The 19,706-nt window shown below is 40.6% G+C and overlaps 1 protein-coding gene across 5 annotated transcripts in view; it reads right to left on the bottom strand.

Annotated features, from left to right (window-relative positions):
* Positions 1 to 19,706, bottom strand: part of PPP2R5E (protein phosphatase 2 regulatory subunit B'epsilon) — a 136,803-nt gene that overhangs the window by 4,913 nt on the left and 112,184 nt on the right. For 3 of the 5 annotated variants that reach the window (XM_082734167.1, XM_082734168.1, XM_082734171.1), the window contains 8 exons: positions 14,108 to 14,238; positions 13,926 to 13,985; positions 12,833 to 12,941; positions 11,150 to 11,203; positions 10,995 to 11,045; positions 8,740 to 8,859; positions 4,990 to 5,117; positions 2,790 to 2,891 (listed from right to left, as the gene is read on the bottom strand). In XM_082734167.1, coding sequence (XP_082590293.1) covers positions 2,790 to 2,891; positions 4,990 to 5,117; positions 8,740 to 8,859; positions 10,995 to 11,045; positions 11,150 to 11,203; positions 12,833 to 12,941; positions 13,926 to 13,985; positions 14,108 to 14,238 — 755 coding nt within the window. The remainder of the gene's footprint in view (positions 1 to 2,789; positions 2,892 to 4,989; positions 5,118 to 8,739; positions 8,860 to 10,994; positions 11,046 to 11,149; positions 11,204 to 12,832; positions 12,942 to 13,925; positions 13,986 to 14,107; positions 14,239 to 19,706) is intronic. The other 2 variants (XM_082734169.1, XM_082734170.1) reach the window with 1 other exon arrangement.

Genomic DNA, 19,706 nt, shown 5'->3' with positions numbered 1-19,706 from the left:
AGAAATGAAATCTTAACATTTGTAACAACATGGATGGCACTGGAGGGTATTATGCTGAGCGAAATAAGTCAATCAGAGAAAGACTTATCATATGATCTCCCTGATATGAAGAATTTGAGAGGCAAAGTTGGGGGTCTGGGGGATAGGGAAGGAAAAAAATGAAACGAGATGGGATCGGGAGGGAGACAAACCGTAAGAGACTCACAAAACAAACTGAGGATTGCTGGGAGCGGGGTAGGGGAGAGGGTGGTTGGGTTATGGACACTGGGGAGGATCTGTGCTATGGTGAGGGTTGTGAAGTGTATAAGCCCAACGATTCACAGACCTGTACCCCGGGGCTAATAATACATCATATGTTAATTTAAAAAAAAAATTTGATCTACACCAGAACACTTCAATTTGGTGCCATCTAGAAATAAACTCCTGCAGGTACTTCTTCTCTAAGAGCACCAAATAAATCCCTCCTTTCTCTTTTCCTAGTCCCACATCCAGGAAGAAGCCAACTGTCTATTCAGTACAATCTGCTATAGCTCATTTGACAAAATACTACCCTTACTTAAAAAAAACCTTCTCTCGTTAAGAAAGTCCACTCACAATAAGTCGCTCTAATACACTAGATCTTCAGAATCAACTTTGCTCTGTCTATTCTTGGACCCCTTGCTCAACAGTCCCTTTTCTAAAAATTTGATCTATTTAGCTTAGATGATAAATGATCAGAAAACAGTTTTACCACTGAAACTCAATAAATATTAATTTAATTTCATTTGAATATTTTAGAAATAAGGTCTTCATTTGTCTTAAGTGGACTCTACAGATTTTTATTTAATCCTTTTTGACTAAGATAATCATTATGGGTTTTTGGTTGCTATAAAGAGAAAGGACATTATGTACAACACACTCTTTTTTAATGGTATGCCACAGTATGAGAATGTGTTCTTTATTTCCTCTACTTAGATAACATTTTTAAAGACTTGAAGTTTGACACGAGGAGGGTTACAAATGTAATGATTAACAACACCTGTAAATATTTAAAAGTTCTTTAAATTACAAGTATGGTACAACATATCCCATAACTGATACTTATTCCAATATTATATAAAATATCCCAACTTCTTCTGTCTATAGCTGAACACTTGCCAAATTCCATAATTAAATTGCTCTTCAATATAACCAGATCCTGGTAATTTTTGTTAAAAAAAAAAAAAAATCACTGTGATAGTCCTTTACCCCGCCACCAAATCTTTTCCCTCATTGCTCTTTTTATCAGTAAAATGCAAGTAACACATGCAAAATCAGGCAAAGCAAAGAAGCAAGGCGACCACAGATAGCTTTGATCAGGAGGTTCAGCAAGGCCTTGGGTATGAACACTCGTACACATCCCTGGGATCTTCTAAGTCCATGGTTTTGTAATACATAAAGCTGACATTTGCATCTGGATCCAAGCCAAACCAGAAGCCCAACTATTAACAAGCTCTCTAGACTTTCCTCAAGGTCGCCAAGTGTATCAATGCCATGGTCTGAATATTTGTGTCCTGTCCCACCCAAAATTCCTAGGTTGAGATCCTCACCCTCTGCATGATGGGCTCAGCAGCTGCACTTTTGGGAGATGATTAGGTCATAAGGTTGGGGCCCTCTTGATTGGCATTAGTGACCTTATAAAAGAGATCCCACAGGGGCGCCTGGGTGGCTCAGTGGGTTAAGCCGCTGCCTTCGGCTCAGGTCATGATCTCAGGGTCCTCGGATCGAGCCCCGCATCGGGCTCTCTGCTCAGCAGGGGGCCTGCTTCCTCCTCTCTCTCTGCCTGCCTCTCTGCCTGCTTGTGATCTCTGTCTGTCAAATAAATAAATAACATCTTAAAAAAAAAAAAATCAAGCTCTAGGCTTACTTTAAAAAAAAAAAAAGAGAGAGAGAGAGAGAGAGAGATCCCACAGAGATTCACTGTCCTCTTCTATCACCTGAGACACGGTGAGAAGGGGCTGGCTAAGATTCAGAAAGAGAGCCCTTATCCAACCAGGCCAGCACCACGACCTTGGCTTCCTGCCTCCAGAACTCAGAGATAAAAATTTCTGTTGTTTAAAAGCTACCCATAACTTGGTGATATTTTGTTATCAGCAGACCAAACGAACCAAGACAACATCTTTTGGGAAGCTGGACATGTTGAACAAGAAATAACAAAGTTGAAAAATCATGTAAATGAAATCAAGAAAGGCCTTACTAAGCCTTGTTTATGTAAAGAGTTCAACTGGTTTTTCCTTCTTTTTGGTCTCAAACATTTCAAGATTGCTAGAATACCAGACTCTTTACTTCCATATTCTTTTCATTGTCCTTTAAATCCTAATGAACTTGTGTTCTGGAGCAGTAAGTTAGTTCTGGGCCAAAGAACTAAACAAAAATGGTGCCTTACCCCTCCTGCTGCTGGGTAAATTACACAAGATCTGCCCCCAACTCCAGTTCAAATAAGTTCAGAATGGGAGTGAACCCCAAGGGCAAACCACCCCCAGGGGCAGGAAACATCCGGGAAATCTGCGTGACATGCCAGGCCCTTAACCCTGAGGCAGAAGAGAAACATTATGGAAAGGAAGGAGGAAAGTAGTCTTTCTCAAAATGATACTTTGTTACCTCCTGGCATGCTAATGAAGACACAGCTAATGAGCATGCAAAAATGAACATATAAATAAATTAAACTGTGCTGCTTAGGATTTCGGGTGCAATTAGGCAACTGCAGCAAAGAGCAAGGAAAGAACTCAACAGTTTTATGCACAGCTGACAAAAAAGCTTTAAAAAGTTACCGCTGACGATCTGACTTGTATGTGGCTGTCAGCTCATCAAACATGGTGCTGTTCATTTCCATAAATGCCTTCAACACATTGTACACTAGCGCCACGATAGCCCTGGGAAGCACAAAGAAAAGAGAACGTGTTGGTTAGTCTTATATAACGGGAGGTGCACTGAGAAAGCCAGAGCACCACCTGCGTCTGAATGAATTCCTTGTATTGCAGAATCTCCATCCCTTCTCCGTTGGAACAACTAGAAAGGACCTACGGTTCATTTCCACATCAAGAGAGTTCTATTCTTTACTATTCTAGGCAAGATATCTTTCTGAGGGGTTGACAGGATCAGAAAAAGAAAAATCTAATTTTGCCCTTCTAATTATTGGTACCCAGAATAGACTTGCCTGTGGGCACTTGTTAACTTCATTTAGTAAGAAGACAAGTATAAAAATAAAGCCACTTCACCCTAAAAAGGAGCACCTGTGCTAGGACTGACCTTAGAGACTTAAATTTGCACAGAATGCTTTATTATACTTATTTATTTATTTAGAGAGGGAGATGAGAGAGAGGCGTGGGGGGGGGGGCAGGGAGAGAAAGGGGGCGGGGGAGGGCAAAGGGAGAGAATGTAAAGCAGGCTCTACACCCATCGCAGAGACCCAGAGACCGAAGCAGGGCTTGACCTCACAGTGCTGAGATCATGACCTGAGCCAAAGTCAAGAGTTGGATGCTTAACTGACTGAACCACCCAGGCACCCCTAGAATTTTATTTTGAAAGTGATAATACACATAATTCATCAAAATCAAAACCTGTTCTCATGGTAACAAATAAGATATATGTTATTCATATAACCTCTGTAACCTCTGTAAGCTGGGTAGTTTACTACGCGTTAAGTTTCTAGTTGTGATTTGTTTCAGTCCATTCACGCCTGCTAAGTCTCCTTGCGGACCCAACACATACTCTGGTAAGGTGACTGGCAAGCTGGTGATGGCTCCCATTAGCTGTGAAACAGCTAAATGGCCAAAATGGCAGCACATCTTTATCAAGAGGAAGAATAAACTCTTGACAACATGAGGACTGTGACTATGACAGGCTTGGTATCTTCCGACTAGACTCTAAATATTGCCCTTTGCAAAAATGTGCCTTACTACTGTTTGCTACAAACTTGCAACCAATGCTGCTGAAGAAAGCACTGGTAAGTTAGGCCATAGGTGAAATAAACCGTGGGTTTGATGCTTCCAAAACTTAAGTGTATTTGCTCTGTTGCTTCTGCCCTGTGCCCATTAAAAGGAAAACTTCAGCTCCCTTCTGCTGGGGTGAATGACCTTCTCATGGACAATGGGCACAGGTGGGGAAGGGCCAATACAGCACACTGGGCAGTGACAAGACCCTCGCCAGAACCACTCTCTAGGTCCTCAAGACCTAGAGGAGTGGGTGACCTAGATGATGAGTCTTCACTGTTTACAAGTTCTAGTAACAAACTTTGGCAAATTTGGAGACAACATGAACAATGACTGAGTTGGCTTTTAAAAAATGCATCATGCTAAAATGCAAATCAATTCAAGCATGTTCCTCTTTACGACTCCTAAGTGTTTCCTTATCTTCCACTGGTGAAGGTGCACGTGCGCTGCACTCCCCTTTTTAACCCCATCTTCCAGCATCCTCCCCAAAAGATCAGGTACTTTAGGCCTCTCAGATTCACACGTTTCAGAACCTGACAGGTGACTGTTACATTCTGGGGCCTTCTAATGTGAAGAAGAGCCCCACACTACCGAAGGGCCCCCCCATCCCATCCACCTGCCACATTCCTGTAAGACTCGGTTTGAGCATCACTGCCCCATCAATATCCACAAACCCCTTCTCTCACTCCAGAGGATCCCCAAAATAGTTCTGCTACATTCAGAAGCAAATCAGGAACCCCTCGAGTAAACAGATACTTTACAAGACAGTGTTGTTTAAATGCTGTGATGTTCAACTATCTGCTTGTGAGTCTCCCTAACACTGGTCAGTGAATTTCTAACAGATGGGCATTTTCATGTATCTGTCTTTACCAATCGTTACCAGCATGCACGGCATCTGGCACATAGCAAGCACTCAAGACCTTTTATTAAGCAAAAGAGGAGCAGGGAAAGAGAGAAGGAAAGGGGAGAGAGGGAAGGAACGTGGATGGAGGAAGAATGGGAAGGGAGGGAGAGAAGAAGGGAGAAACGGAAAACCTACGGATTCCAATGTTCTTTTGAAATCCTATAAAGACTGGAAAACATGATGGGAAGGATGACATTGGAGTTTTCTTCTATCAAACTCATGATGTATTCATTATTCCAATAATACAGGGCCCTTTCTGCCACCTTTGAAAAAAAAAAAAAAGAAAAAGAATATTAAGAGAGAGAAAAAGACTGATAAAGCAAAATCAAAAATCTCTCCAAACAAAAATAATTTTAAGACTGTTTTTTATATCATTCAACCAAATGTGAAGTTAAATATTTATCACACTTTACATTTTTGTGGATTTCAGTTTCAGAAAGTTCTAAAGTGGTTCATCAATTGGGGGGAAGGAAAAAAGTTTTCCTGCCTATTTCTTTATGTCCTCCTTTTTATAGCGCCCATTTCATCTGATTCCACATTTTCCCCACCCAGCCCCCGAACTCCAAACAACTCTTCTCCACTGCTAGATGCACACTGCTGTCCGTGTGTCTTTAACCCTCTTATGGCTCATTTCTTTCATCCCACACACTTCCGATCACCCTAAAGGGCCAGCACAAAGCTGGTATTTGGGAAAATCCAGCTGCTCATCTCTGGAGAACATTCTTATTCACTAAGCACCTTTCTTCTCTGGCCAGCCATGGGGCCTGCTGTAGGCAGAATGTGCCGTCCTCACCGCCATCCAGAACTAGGTGCCCTTGGGTTCACTGTACAGACAAAGAGGCTGAAGCTCAGAGAGACTAATACCTCACAAGGTCACCCTGTTAGGAAGGTGAAAACTGGGACTCAAAGATGAGTGACCAGACTCTTTCCAAAGTTTAGTTCCGGTCCCTTCCTTTGAACTGGGTAAGCCGGATGGGAGTCACTCAGTTTTTGGACTCAGAGACACTGACATTACACACAATTGCTTGCCATCTCCGATCCGTTTTTCTTTGGCCACCATGCTATCCAATGGACTCTGTGATTTCAAAGGAAGACCTCAAAAAGAATAACCTAAACAATCTAAAAAGCAGTCAAATCGGGGCGCCTGGGTAGCTCAGTTCGGCTCGGTTCATGATCCCAGGGTCCTGGGATCGAGCCCCATGTCGGGCTCTCTGCTCGGTGAGGAGCCTGCTTCCCTTCCTCTCTTTCTGCCTGCCTCCCTGCGATCTCTCGCAAGTAAATGAATAAAATCTTAAAAAAAAAAATTTTAAAGGCAGTCAAATCAAAAATCTCAAAAAAGTTAAGATCTCCTTTTAGAGATAGTTTTTAAAAGGGAAAAAGAAAAAAAGAGTGGCTTTGTTCATCCATCCAGATTAAAAAATTACGTTCTAATTTAATAAATTTAAATTAAACTTAAATTTAATAACTTAATTTAATGACATGGTATAAGATGTACCCACCAGGAGACTCTGAGAAATTAAGCCTTTCCACTTACATTACTGAACTTGTTTCAAAAAAAAAAAAAAGAATCCTGGGACCATGAGGCACTAGACCCTGAGAGTACAAAGAAAATAATCATTACTGAATGTTTACCCTATGCCAGGCACTGTGCTAAGTGTTTCACATATTATCTCATTTAATCCTCACAACCAACACATAGCGTAAGGACCATTATTTCCATTTGGCAAATGAGGAAAATGAGCCCAGAGTAGGTAAGCCCCTGCCTCGAGGCCATGTGTATCTGTTTGTTGCCATGCAAAATCACTTACAGAGAGTATATCAGTATCCAGTAAAGCCCCTTAAAGAGGAAAGGCACTGCTTATTTGCAAAGCAGAAATTAGCAGAATCAGGACAGAATCATTACTTTCCTGGGACCACTGTCGTCCTTGCACATCGGTGTGATCTCTGACTGGAGACCTCTGACCCTGATGCCACACCAGGGGGCAAGGAATGAAAGGCATGTGGCTACACAGAGTATCACTTAAAAAATGTTTGCTGGCTGCGCCAACGAACACTTAACAAATGGATAAAGAAGAACCTCTTTACTGTCTTTTCTTTTGTTCTAAATGTTACTTTGGCCAAATAATTTTAAATTCTCTCTTTTTGCTATGGATAAAACTGTCCCCTCCAATTCATCACTGAAGCCCTAATCCCCAATATGAGTGTATGTGAGAGACAGGACTTTCTGAAGGTAATTAAGGTTAAATGAAGTCATAAGGGCAGGGTCCTAATCCAACAGGCCTGGTGGTCTCAAGAGGAGGGAGAGGGAGATCTTCTCTTTCCTCACACACACACCAAGGAAGGCCATGTGAGGACACGGTGAGAAGGCAGCCAGCCATCTGCAAGCCAGAGGGAGCCCTCACCAGAAGCAGACCAGGCTGGCACTATGATCTCAGACTTACAGCCTCCAGCATTGTGAGAAATAAGTTTCTGTGGTTTAAGCCACATGGTCTATAGTGTTTTGTTATAGAAGCCTCCTGTGATCTGAAAGCTTCTGTCCCCAGAAAATTCATATGTTGAGATCCTAATCTCCCAAGATGATGGTATTGGTGGGCGGGGGCTCTGGAAGGTACTGAAGTCACAAGGCTGGAGCCCTTATGAATGGGATTAGTGCTTATTAAACAGACTCCAGGGAGACCATTAGCCCTTCTGCCAAGTGAGGATACAAGAAAACCACAACTCAAAGGAGAGGCCTCATTCAACTGTGCTATGGCACCCTGATCTCAAACTTCCACCCTCCAGAAACAAGAAAAATAAATTTCTGCTGTTAATAACCCACCCAGTCAGCAGTATTTTGTTACAGCAGCCTGAGTGGACACAGCCGTGCTTATTAGACACTTTGTCTCCTTTCTAAGCCTCTGTGCATCATTTAAGCCTCCCTGGTGATCTTAAAAGATATTTCTGAAAGAAAGGGTTGGGGGGGCTTCTGCTCTTTGCTTTCCACAATGTCAAACCTCCTGATGAAAACTGAAAAGTGAGGTAGACTATCCAGAGCTTGGGGAAAAGCCCACTGCTGAGTCTATCTCGTTAGCTGTGGGATTCTTTGCTACCAACGACAGCAGGCAGTATATGGAGAGTTAATTTTCAAAGTCTGTGATTCGGACCTTCAGTTAGACAGCGAGAGGACAGAATACGTGACCCGTTTTCTTTCGCTCCAGATCACCCCCTTCCCTCCTGTGTACGTTCTGCAACAACAGCCCCAGTTGAGAAAAAGGTTGTCAGGTTCACTTCCCTGTGATCCCCCCAGTGGCCACAGGGAGGCAGAGTGGTGCCATGGAAGGTGACCAGCTTTCACAAGAAGCTACACCTAACTGACTTCACTCCCCAGGAAACTTGCGGCTCTTAAGCAAATCATTCTGAGTCTCGAAAACAGCAGGGTTGGGGGTGAGCAGGGAGGGCAGAGCCTCGTAGGATAATGTGAAATTTATAAATAAGGTATGAAAAGCATCTAGCACAGTATATACGCGTGTTCTCCTTGCCTCTTAAGCTTTATTTTGCATTCTCTCTTATATTCTATAAATCCTACCAGTCCACCTCTTACTCAGCCATTTTATTGGAGACAAGTTATTTTACCACTTAGACCTTCGGTGTTCAAATCATAACACTCTCCTTGTAGAATGATCATGAGCATTAAAGTTACTAGGCAGAAAGCACCATCAAAGGAGCTGTCATACTGCACGTGTTCAAGACAAAGGTGGTTACGATGAAAATTATTATTGTATGAGAAAAAAGCAAATAAAAAACAAGCAGCTAGTGCCCATGGCATGTCTTTCAATACAAATAAAACTTAACCAAATAACATCTGTTGCTCAGGCCACTGCGGTTCATCCTCTCTTTATTACTAACCTGAAAATGGGGGCTAGATACACACTTGGCAATTTGTTTAAACAAAGGTTCTTGAATTTTAACAAATTGTGAGGGTTCAATCACATCCAATATTTCTTCCAGCTCCCCAAGGAACATGACCTGTAAGTACAAAACACAAAATGTCAGATACTTCATGTAAAAATCCAAATGAACAATGAGGATTAATTAGAGTTCGTAATGTTTTAAGAAAAATTTACACCTAAAACAAAACAGGAACAAATTAGGCATCATCTTATGTTAGATGTTCATGTCACAAAGAGTTCAGCAGAGGGCACCTGTTAAGAGCGAATTCTCTACAGTTTTGAAAGTATGATTCTATTTACTTTGAAAAAAAAAAAAAAATCCTCTACATGCTACATCTATAACCCAGAACAAGGGGCACTGACACATTGCAGTGGGGCCCCTGGGGAACAACAGCCATGTCTCCGTGGGGCGCTCCTCTCTATTGCTATCCACCTGGCCATTTGCCCCCCTACTCTTATTTTTCAAACAGTGGGAGAGCAGCCTCCTGCATGGATGGACAGAAGTTCATGGTGGCACATGCAGCTATCTGCGAAATGTTTTCAGCCCCTGCTGTGTGCTAGGAGCTCTTCTAGGATACATTAGTTAACAGAACACAGACAGCCGGAGAGACACAAATGAGCAGGTTCACGCATACACAGGTACCACTTTAAACCCAAGAGCACACACTGACCCAATCTGCACACGGACAAACAAACGTGTGCACAACTGCTCACAATAAAGCACAATGAATCCCAGCCTCAGCGCATGGGTCTCAAGAAACAGAGCTCTAATTCCCCCCTTCCCCCCCCCCCAAGATTTACCAATTTATTTTAGAGAGAGGGAGAGCGAGTGTGAGCTCACAGGGCAGGGGGAGGGACACAGAGGGAAAGGGAGGCAAGTAGACTTCTCTGCTGGGAGCCTGACACAGCTGATCCCAGGCCCCTGAGAAGATGACCTGAACCAAAAGTCAAGAGTTGGACGGTTGACTGAGCCACCTAGGCGCCCTGAAACAGAGCTTTAGGTCACAAAATGGAGCCAAGCCAATAGCACAGCCAACTGTTTTCAATATAATGGAAAACTGACAGAGAAATAAGAACCAGTTACCTATTTAGGCATTAAAAAGAAAAATAATAGTAATTACCTTAGGAAAAAACTAGGCAATTAAAATACGAAAAATGACCATGTTTTCCTATCCTGAGGTGCATCTGGATAGCAATATATAGCTTAATTTTGTCACACAGGTATTAAAAAATTAGATGACTTTCTGAAATTGTGTAAATTAGGGTTCTGAAGAATTAAAACTGATTGAGAAGGAGCATATTTCTGTTAAAAGTAATATACAGTAAATAGGCAGCAGACCCTTGCCATTTGTCAACATATATAGAGAAGTTCTCCCAAAATTCTCTCCCAAATGTCAAACTGACAGATGACCTTTCTTGCTGGGCCATTTTCCACGTGGCCTCTATAGAAGAGTGAGTAAAGACATGGCATCCAGCGAGCCTCACTTCTAAGCTAAGACTTACTCCCAGCACGGCACATACTGGTTAGGTTTTGGCAAAAATATAAATAATCGTAGGTCAGAAATTTCCAGTTCTATGAACACCTGAAACTAAATGTCTGTAATATATTTTAAAACTGTACATCTCTATTATATTTTAATGTTGGGTATTTGGGCAGGTTGGGCAGGCAGCAATACCAAAGCCTCCACCCTAGGAGTGGTCACTAGAAAGGTGACTTTGATAAAGCTAGACAGCGAGACACATGACCACAGCCTGACTAGGGTTTCCCTGGGACTGAGCAGAGCATGATGGAAGTTCAGGGTTCAGGAATCACGGTGGCGGATTCCTAATCACTTAACAGTTAGCATACCCAGGCAGGCTACTTAAGCTCTCTATGCTTCAATTTGAAAACTAGTAAAATGTGAATATTTACAGTCCTGCTTTAGAGAGATAAAATGAAGATTGGATGGGACGCCTGGGTGGCTCAGTTGGTTAAGTGTCTGCCTTCAGTTGGGTCATGGTCCCAGAGCCCTGGGATCGAGTCCCACATCAGACTCCTTGCTCTGCAGGGAGCCTGCCTCTCCCTCTGCTTATGCTCTTTCTCTCTCTCTCAAGTAAATAAGTAAAATCTTTTTTAAAAAATGAAGATTGGGTGAAATAATGTATTTTTACACATTGGCTCAGAGGCTGACACTCTAGTAAGTTCTTAACACCGCAACATTAAGCACTTACCTCTTTTTGACTACATGTTTTAGGCCAAAATTTCATTAACCCCCTAATAACCTAAAATGAAAAGGAGAAAAAACAATGGCAATTAATTTCCCATATATACTTCATGAAAGGTAGTCTTTTTGAAGTTTTTTGAAATTATAGAAAAAAATACTTACTGGTTCTGTGAGTGAAGGATCTTTCTCCAGAAACTGTACTATGCAATACGCCAGCTGGAGAAACAGAAAAATGAAAGACAAAATTGGAAATGCTATCTACTCAAAAGGACTCAAAAAACATATTAAAACTTCCTAAAAAGTTTCTAGACTCTGGTTTTAGTAACTTCATGTTCATTTTAAAAATAAAATATAAAATGAAAAAAAAAGCTACTTTTTCAAGCCAAAGATTGACACTAATAACACCCCAGGGGAATTTTTTTTTTTTTAAACGAATACTGAGACATGAAGTATCCAGCTAATGAAAAGCAGAAATATCACAGTCAGTATATTCTGAAAGTATCTCATCTACATATGGTCTAAGCTACATCTCATGGGCTTCCCTTCTCTTTTTGCCAACCTCGACAATACTGGGTTTTACTGTGTTTCTAGAAGAGTCCTAGACAAAAATAAAACGTAGGCAGCACTTACTAAACACCCTGCTGACTGCCTAAAGTGGCCCGTGCGAAAGTGGCCCATGCGAACTGAAGCAGTTTCATGAAGAGACAAAAGGTTGTACCTGGCCACAGCTGGAGGAGGGAAGAGTTTTACATATGATGCTGGCTCATCTAGGTTAAGAATTCTTCTACACGCTCATGAAATGTGATAGCCTATTTCAAATACTAGAGGCAAGATTTGTAAAAGGGCTCGTAAAGATTTTTGGACAAGAAATCCACCCTTGCGAAACAACATTTTGATGGTGTTCTAAATTGGAAACATATGGACTAATTTTTCCTCGAAACACAGAATTTCACATTTAAAGAGGAACATTGCTCAGAAAAATGTGTGACATTTTTATGCAAACTCAAAACATTCCCATTGGTTTGGAAAACTAAACTTAAAATGCCACCACATCATTTATCTGTTCCCTAGTGACATGCTCACCACACAAGGCAGTGTCAGCACGGAAAACAGATTTGGGACAAGACAGAGTAGGCTTTTTAAAGTAATGGAGGCTAAAAATAAAAAGATGTGAAAATATTGATTTGTTGACTTGTGAGGATGTTTATTTATGTGTATAAAGTGAGAAGGAAATAGTGAATTAACTAGGGGGCAAAGAGAAACTGATAGACTAATGCAAACGAGGAGATAAAATATTCCAGAATATTCTAAAATGATGACACATGTGCAAAGCTTTAAATCTGAAAAACCCATATATTTGATTGTATGTAACATGTTCAACATATAATTTTGTGAATTAGGCAGGTCCTCAAAGTTCTCAGGTAAAACGACTGAACAAATGCTCCTCCCACTTGAAAAATATTCCCATGGGGTGCTTGGGTGGCTCAGTGGGTTAAAGCCTCTGCCTTCGGCTCAGGTCATGATCTCAGGGTCCTGGGATCGAGCCCAGCATCAGGCTCTCTGCTCAGCAGGGAGCCTGCTTCCTCCTCCCTCTCTCTCTGCCTTCCTCTCTGCCTACTTGTGATCTCTGTCTGTCAAATAAATAAATAAAACCTTTTAAAAAAAAAGAAAAAAAATATATTCCCATGAATCTACTATGCACAGAAAAACAAAGCACACATTTTAATTTTCCTTGGGAGGCATTTTATATGAGTTTTTTTAAACTAAGGAAATATCAATATCAATGAAACACTGAGTTTGTAAACTTCTAATATTGCTTCCATACATAGTTACATAAAATTCTACCTGGGCATGGAAGAGTGATAAGCTCCTGACAGTGTGTAAAGGGATCAACACTTTCACCAGAAACTGTTTGTGTTCTGCCTTAAGAGGTAAAGCAAAGCCATTGATAATACTAGGAAAAAGAAAAAGAAACATGAATTAGCAGCATGATCACAACCAACTCAACTGAGACAACCAGCTCCTGGAAGACCAAGTTAAATATGAATCAGTTTCGGTTTGGTCCAAAACAGCCCAAACCCCACCTGGCGACATTCAAGATTTCTGAGTTACTTCAAAGAATACATTTAAGTAGGAAGGAAATTTAAGAAAATTTGCTTATGATAATCTAGCACAGGCTCTTATGCTCTTAACATCTAGTTGGATGATTCCCAAAAGCTTTTGTAATCAGTAACTCTTTATTTTTTCTTCTCCCCCAAAATCATTGCCCTCCTCACTTATGACCTTTCCAGGTGCAGACATCATTCCTGAAGTTTCTTCTCCAACTAAGAATACCACAGACACAGCAATCCTGCCTGGGGAAGTCACAGAAAAAACCATGTGACTCCACCTTCTTTTTCTCCTCACATTAGGAGAAGAAACTAAGTAATCACATTGTCCAGTCACATTAACCTCCCTTGTGTATAAAAACCTACACAGCAGCTGTCTCTTTCCAATTCATTCTACTTCTCCCAGCAGCAGCTGTTCAAGAACTACTCCTGGGTTCGTGGTTCCAACGAAAATGGCAATCTTTCCAATTTATTTTAACTTGCTTTCAAAAGATATGGCAAAGGACAGGTAGCCTAGAAACTACGAGAATAAGATGTTGTGGAGTAACAGGTTTGGGGTCAATTAGATGTATTTTCTCTGTAGCAATGAACGAACTGTTAGCTCTTTCAGTCATTCCAGTAGAAATCAGCAATGCATAATTGTGGGACAAGGAGGAACAAGAAATCACTGACACTTGTAGAGTCAGTCGGGAAACATGGGAAAGCACAAATTAAGAGTGCCCCATGTACCTATAGCAAGAGATGTAGGTCAGCATTTCCCTGTGCCACTTGAATCTCATTCTCAAAACGCTATTCACCTGAGATTAGCCATTAGCTAAAAATGTGCTTACCTTCCTAATATTTCCAGCAGTTCAGCTACACCATTGAAGTGTTCTGTTTCATAAACAAACCTTTTTTAAACAAGAAAAGAAAGAATAAAGTCAGTACACGATGTTCAAATGTTTGAAGTTCATTTAACACTTCTATAAAACCACCAATTTTGCTTCTCCTTCTCCCCCCACCCTCCACTTACCTTAGAAAAATATTGTTAATCTGTTTTCGGATAAATGCTCTAAGACCAAGAAATTTGCCATAAATTCTGTGTAAGACTGTTTTTAAGTAGTCCCGTTCCCGAGGGTCTTCGCTGTCAAACAGCTCCAAAAGCTGTTGTAAAAGAAAAGACAGTGTAGCTGTCAAAAGTGGGTTCAGGAAACGATTTAGGAATTCTGCCACTCATCATTTAAAACCCCTCCCTCCTTTACTTCTTAAAAAAATTTAGAGTTTCTATTAAGTGCTAGGCACCAGTAGCCAGTCTTTGGAAAACTGATTCATAAGTCAGGTAAGAGGCTTACATTCTACTGAAGAGACAGACACAATAACAGTAATCCTAACAACAATAATAAGAGAACACAAATACAGCTTTTAGAATGATCATCATGCAATTTTCTAAACTACCCACTTGTAGTAACCCTCCCTATAAGGTAGTTTTTGGTCTATTTGTTTAAGCAGGCTTCACTCCAATGTGGGGCTTGAACTCACGACCCTGAGAGTGAGACCTGAGCTGAAATCAAGAGGGAAATGAACTGCCTGAGAGTCCCAGGTGCTCCCCTCCATAAGGTAGTTTTATCCCCATTTTACAGATGAGGAAATCGGAGCACAGAAATGTTAGGTAATCTGCCCATGGTCTCACTAATGTATGGCAGAGTTGGGGTTCGAACCCAAGCAATCGAGGCCCTACAGTCTGTCATCTCAGCTGCTGCCCTGTTGTAAAATAAACTACCCACTGACCTTACGTTTCAAATACACAGTCAAGAGGAAGCTGTCAGATCTACTCGAGCATACAGGTAAATGAAACAACTTAACCCAAAGCCAACATCCAAAAGTCCCCAAAAGAACCGAAAATGTTCTCTTTGTAGAGCTTGGTTCTTGTTACACAAGTATGCTAACTTTGTAAAACCTGAGATGAACATTTAGCACTTCTGTATGTATGCTATATATGAATAACATTTGTTAAGTTTCTACTCGTTTTTTTTTTAAATTTATTTATTTATTTGACAGACAAGAGATCACAAGTAGGCAGAGAGGCAGGCAATGAGAGAGAGGAGGAAGCAGGATCCCTCTGAGCAGAGAGCCTGATGCGGGGCTCGATCCCAGGAGCCTGAGATCATGACCTGAGCTGAAGGCAGAGGCTTAACCCACAGAGCCACCCAGGTGCCCAAGGTTTCTACTCATTTTAAGCTAAAGTTCAAAACTGAATGATGATATCAACCTGACAACAAAAACACTCGTACATGAGTGATCAGAGCAGCATGATTCATAACAGCCCCATCGGAAACAATCCTAACATCCACCAACTCATGCATGGATGAGCAAAATGTGCTCCAGTGGACTATTACTCAGCCATAAAAAGGAATGACTACTGATCTACGCCACTGCATGGATGGGCCTCTCAAACATCATGCTAAGTCAAAGAAGATGGACAAAAAAAATTATTGTAGAATTCCATTTATGTGAAATATCTGGACTATGGCCAATCCATACAGACAGCAGAAGGAAGAATGTCTGCTAAGCACCATGGTGTTTCTTTCAGGCCCGATAAAAAATGTTCTGTAATTTACAGTACTGATGGTTGTACAAGTTGGTGAATACACTAAAAACACTGAATTATAAACTTTAAAAGGGTGAATTTTATGGTATATGAATTATATCTCAATAAAGCTTTGTGTTTTTTTTTTAAATGACAGGTTCTGGGAAGGTTCTTCTCTAGCTGAAGAACGAACCCGGAGACTGGTTTGAATTTTACTGTGTTGCTCATATATTCATTATCATCACAGTAAAGCAAGACTTACTGTTTATCCTTAAGTTGACTTTATAGTAAAAGCATTTACTATAGTAAATGTAAAATATTTCAAGAACATATAGACAGTCTACAAAGCAACACAGACTGCCATAATTACCAAAGAAGCTATCAAGACCTCCATAACCATGAATCAGGTAATTAAGAGAGTAGGAGAATAACTCGGGCAGTAATCAAATAAATTATCTACTTTTGCTTGCTGCTTTTCTTTGAGCAGAAGACAAAATTATAGACAAAGAATGGCCCTTCAGATAATGGCAGGAAGTACAAACTGAGGGAGAATCTTTAAAATTGGTCAGTGAGACAGGTGCAATTTTTAGCTATACAATGTCATCCATCCATCCATCCATCCATCCAAAAAATGAATTATCTCAGATAAATATGTATGCCTATTAAGAGCCAGCCAATGGGCAAGGTGTCAGGGATATAATGATGAGCAAGACAGACAAAATCAGCTTTCACAGAGTCTAGTCTAAATGAGGAATCTAAGTAAACAAAGAGCATAAGTGGTTTAGGATGCTAAATACACAGCAGACAAATCTACTGTATTTGGGAGGATCAGAGTGATAGGGAGGGCTTCTGGAGGAAGTTACACCCAGGCTGACCTATGAAGAAGTTAGGAGGCTGAAGTGGAAGGAGAGTGTTCATGGCTGGTTCAAGAACACATACCATCACCAGCAGCCTATCAGAAGAGAAGATCCTATTAAAATACCTGCCATCTCTCTGCCCATTCAGCCCCACAATCAATCAGCCAATCATTCAATCTCTGCATATGCCAGGAACTGTCCTTGTTCCTGTGCACACAGACACCACTGAACAAACTTGGAGCCCATTGGGAAATCAATGAGCAAGTCAACTATACATTTCCACAGGAAATAGTCTAAGGACGAAAGGTATGTGACAATTATAAGTAAAAAAAAAAAAAAGTCCCATGGGTTCAGTATCTCTTATCTACAACACACACAAAATGATATAAGATCCTTGTTGATGGAAATAATTCATCTTTTAAGTTCAATTTTTTTAATCTGGTTTCTATTTTTAAGCGTTGTAAAAGGATGTAATGAGTAATCTGCAACCAACATAAATAAGAGAAAGTCTGAGGGAGTGTGCTGTTAGCAAAACCTGAATCAACTACACTTGTGTATATAATGTTAATCTTAAGAGCTTAATGAAAATAAAGTAATTAAGCAAAAATTATTTAACTAATGTTTTCATTAAGCCCTCAAAAAACATACATACACAAGCATCTAACTTAAGTCATTTACAAAGCCACAAATAAATAACTAAATATGTGTGTGTATACATATATACATAATATTCTATGAGAAAGAAAAATTACAGTATATCAATTACTTTCATGCTGCTCTACAGAACATATTTTTGATGATTTTATCGTGTAAAAGACAAAAGAAAAAGTATAATAATGCACAGGCCCCAAAACGGGGAGTAGGATGAGCTCTGATTTCCAAAACAAAGTATGTCTTGTGCTTAGTCATATATACACTCCCCTCAAAAAAAGCAATGGGAAATACAATCCAGCAACTATAAATGCCCAGCGGACTGCACTCCCTACAATATAGCAACAACTTGTCAGAGAAAAGAAGCTGGAGAGTTTCCAAGGTGATTACAGAGCAAAGACAGACCTGCCAACATGCTGACTCCTAGTTTACAAAACCACCCTTCCTGAACTTAACAAACAGGGATGAACCGTACAGTGATATAGCCAAAGAACCCTCCTTTGAGCGTCATTTAAAAAATCTACAGTAAAATGAGAAGGGCAAAATGAAAAAGGCAGTTAGGGTCTTCCAATCAGACAGGGGAGAGAAACTTTCTCCCCCAGAGCCCTCTCTGAGATGAGAATAAAGGAATAAAAAAGGAAGAAACACACAGAGCAGAGAGGAGTAGAGAGCAGATGAGACAAATCTGCAAATTTTTCAAAGATGGAAAGTGGATGGCAAGGGGTAACTATCTTGGGTTTCCTCTTCCTCCACTCTGCTAAGTGTTTTTCCATTCTGCCAGCAGGGATGGAAGCCAAACAAGAAGCAAGCCAGTTCACAGCAGAGAACCCTTAAAAGGCTTAAGAATTGAAGACGCCAGATATATTTGATGGCAAGGGTGTGGGGAGCGAAAAAGAGGCCTGGTTGAAAGTTTGTCGAAAGAGTAACAAGACCTCCCAGATCCATGTCCCAAGCAGTGGACTGAAGATTTACAATCGAAGTCTGGAGAGCATAAACATGCAAGTCTCTAGTTTTCAAGACATTGTACACAGTAAAATGAAAAATTTATTGAAAATAAAAGGATTAAGTAAAACTCTGCATGCTGAGGAATGAGACATTTGCTGTCTCTTAGAATGAGACTAAGCCCCCAAAATTCTAGATGAAAGTAGGGGATATGAAGGTCCCTTTTGAGGGACCTCAGCCTCAGCCTCTTGACAGCCTCAAGAGGAAGCACCTACTGATACCTATTGATATTTGAGAGTTTCCTGATGAAAGAGCAAGGAATGTTCTAAGTGTCTCCCATCTGTGTGTATGCACACAGGCATGTGAGTGCAAACACACACATTCTAACAAGGTTCTTAGATGGCCCTAAGAGGCTCTTTGGTGACTACCATAACTATGAAGCCAAGGATCATCAGACATCCTAACATAAAAGATGGAGACCAAAACAATCATTTAGAACTCAGAGGAAATAGCCACAATGCAAGTAAAAACAAAACAAAACAAAACAAAACAAAAAACAAAAAAACCACAGAAAAGAACTTATCCTCAGAAATAAACAAATCTGCTGGATCCCTGAAACAAAACCAGAACTGTTACAGATGAATATTCAGAAAATAAAAAAGAACTTTTGGAAATTCAAGACATAACAGAAATAAAAAGTTCAGAAGAACTGGAACATTAGAATGAACAAATGTATCCTGAAAGTATAACGAAAAGAAGACCATTTTAAAGAAGAAGATAACTAGAGGATCAATCCAGAAGGTCCAACACGTTCCAAAAAGGCACAGAGAATAGGTACAGAGACACCAAGCAAAGAAAATGAAATTATCTGACAAAGAATTCAATGCAATTAAAAGAAAAATAAGACATGAGTTTCAATATATATAAGGGCCATTATGTTCTCTGTACAATTAATAAACAAAGACCTGCACCAAAGCACATAACTTTGAATTATCTGGACACTGGGGACAGAGTAGATCTCAAAAGCTTAGGGACACAATGGGACACTGTAAAGGATAAGGAGTTCAGCCGGTGCAGGCCTCCTCAATACCAACACCAGAAATAGAAGACAACCGAGAATTCCCTAAAACTTCTGAGGAAATAACTCTCTATCTGGCCAAAATGTCAATCAAGTATGTGGATAGAATAAACATGTTTCGAGAACTAGGGCTTGAAAAATTTATATCCCATTCATACTTTCTTAGGAAGCATCTAGAGGATGTATCCTGCCAAAATGAAAGAAAGGGAGATAAGCCAGGAAAAACGCAGTACAGAAGAGTGGCAAAAGGAAGTCCCAGAACGACCACTATGGCTACAGCCAAGGGGAAGCCACCAGTGCTGACTAGCGCAGGATGATGGGGCTCCAGCTTCAGGAAGGAGGCCTCCAAGGAAAACAATGGAACTGAGAGGCTGGCTGATGCGTGGGCCAGACTAAGAAGAGTTGTACGGTGCTCTCAGAAAAGAACTGAGCAGTGAACGAGTAACCCATACACAGGAAAGCAAGCATGTGAAAAATAAGGCACATTATTCATCCCAGAGGTTTTCGAAAAAGCTCT

This window comes from Mustela nivalis, assembly GCF_964662115.1.
Source record: "Mustela nivalis genome assembly, chromosome: 6".
NCBI classification, from domain to species: Eukaryota; Metazoa; Chordata; class Mammalia; order Carnivora; family Mustelidae; genus Mustela; species Mustela nivalis.
The sequence above is the reverse complement of the archived record's forward strand: the minus strand, read 5'-3'. Positions and strand labels throughout refer to the sequence as shown.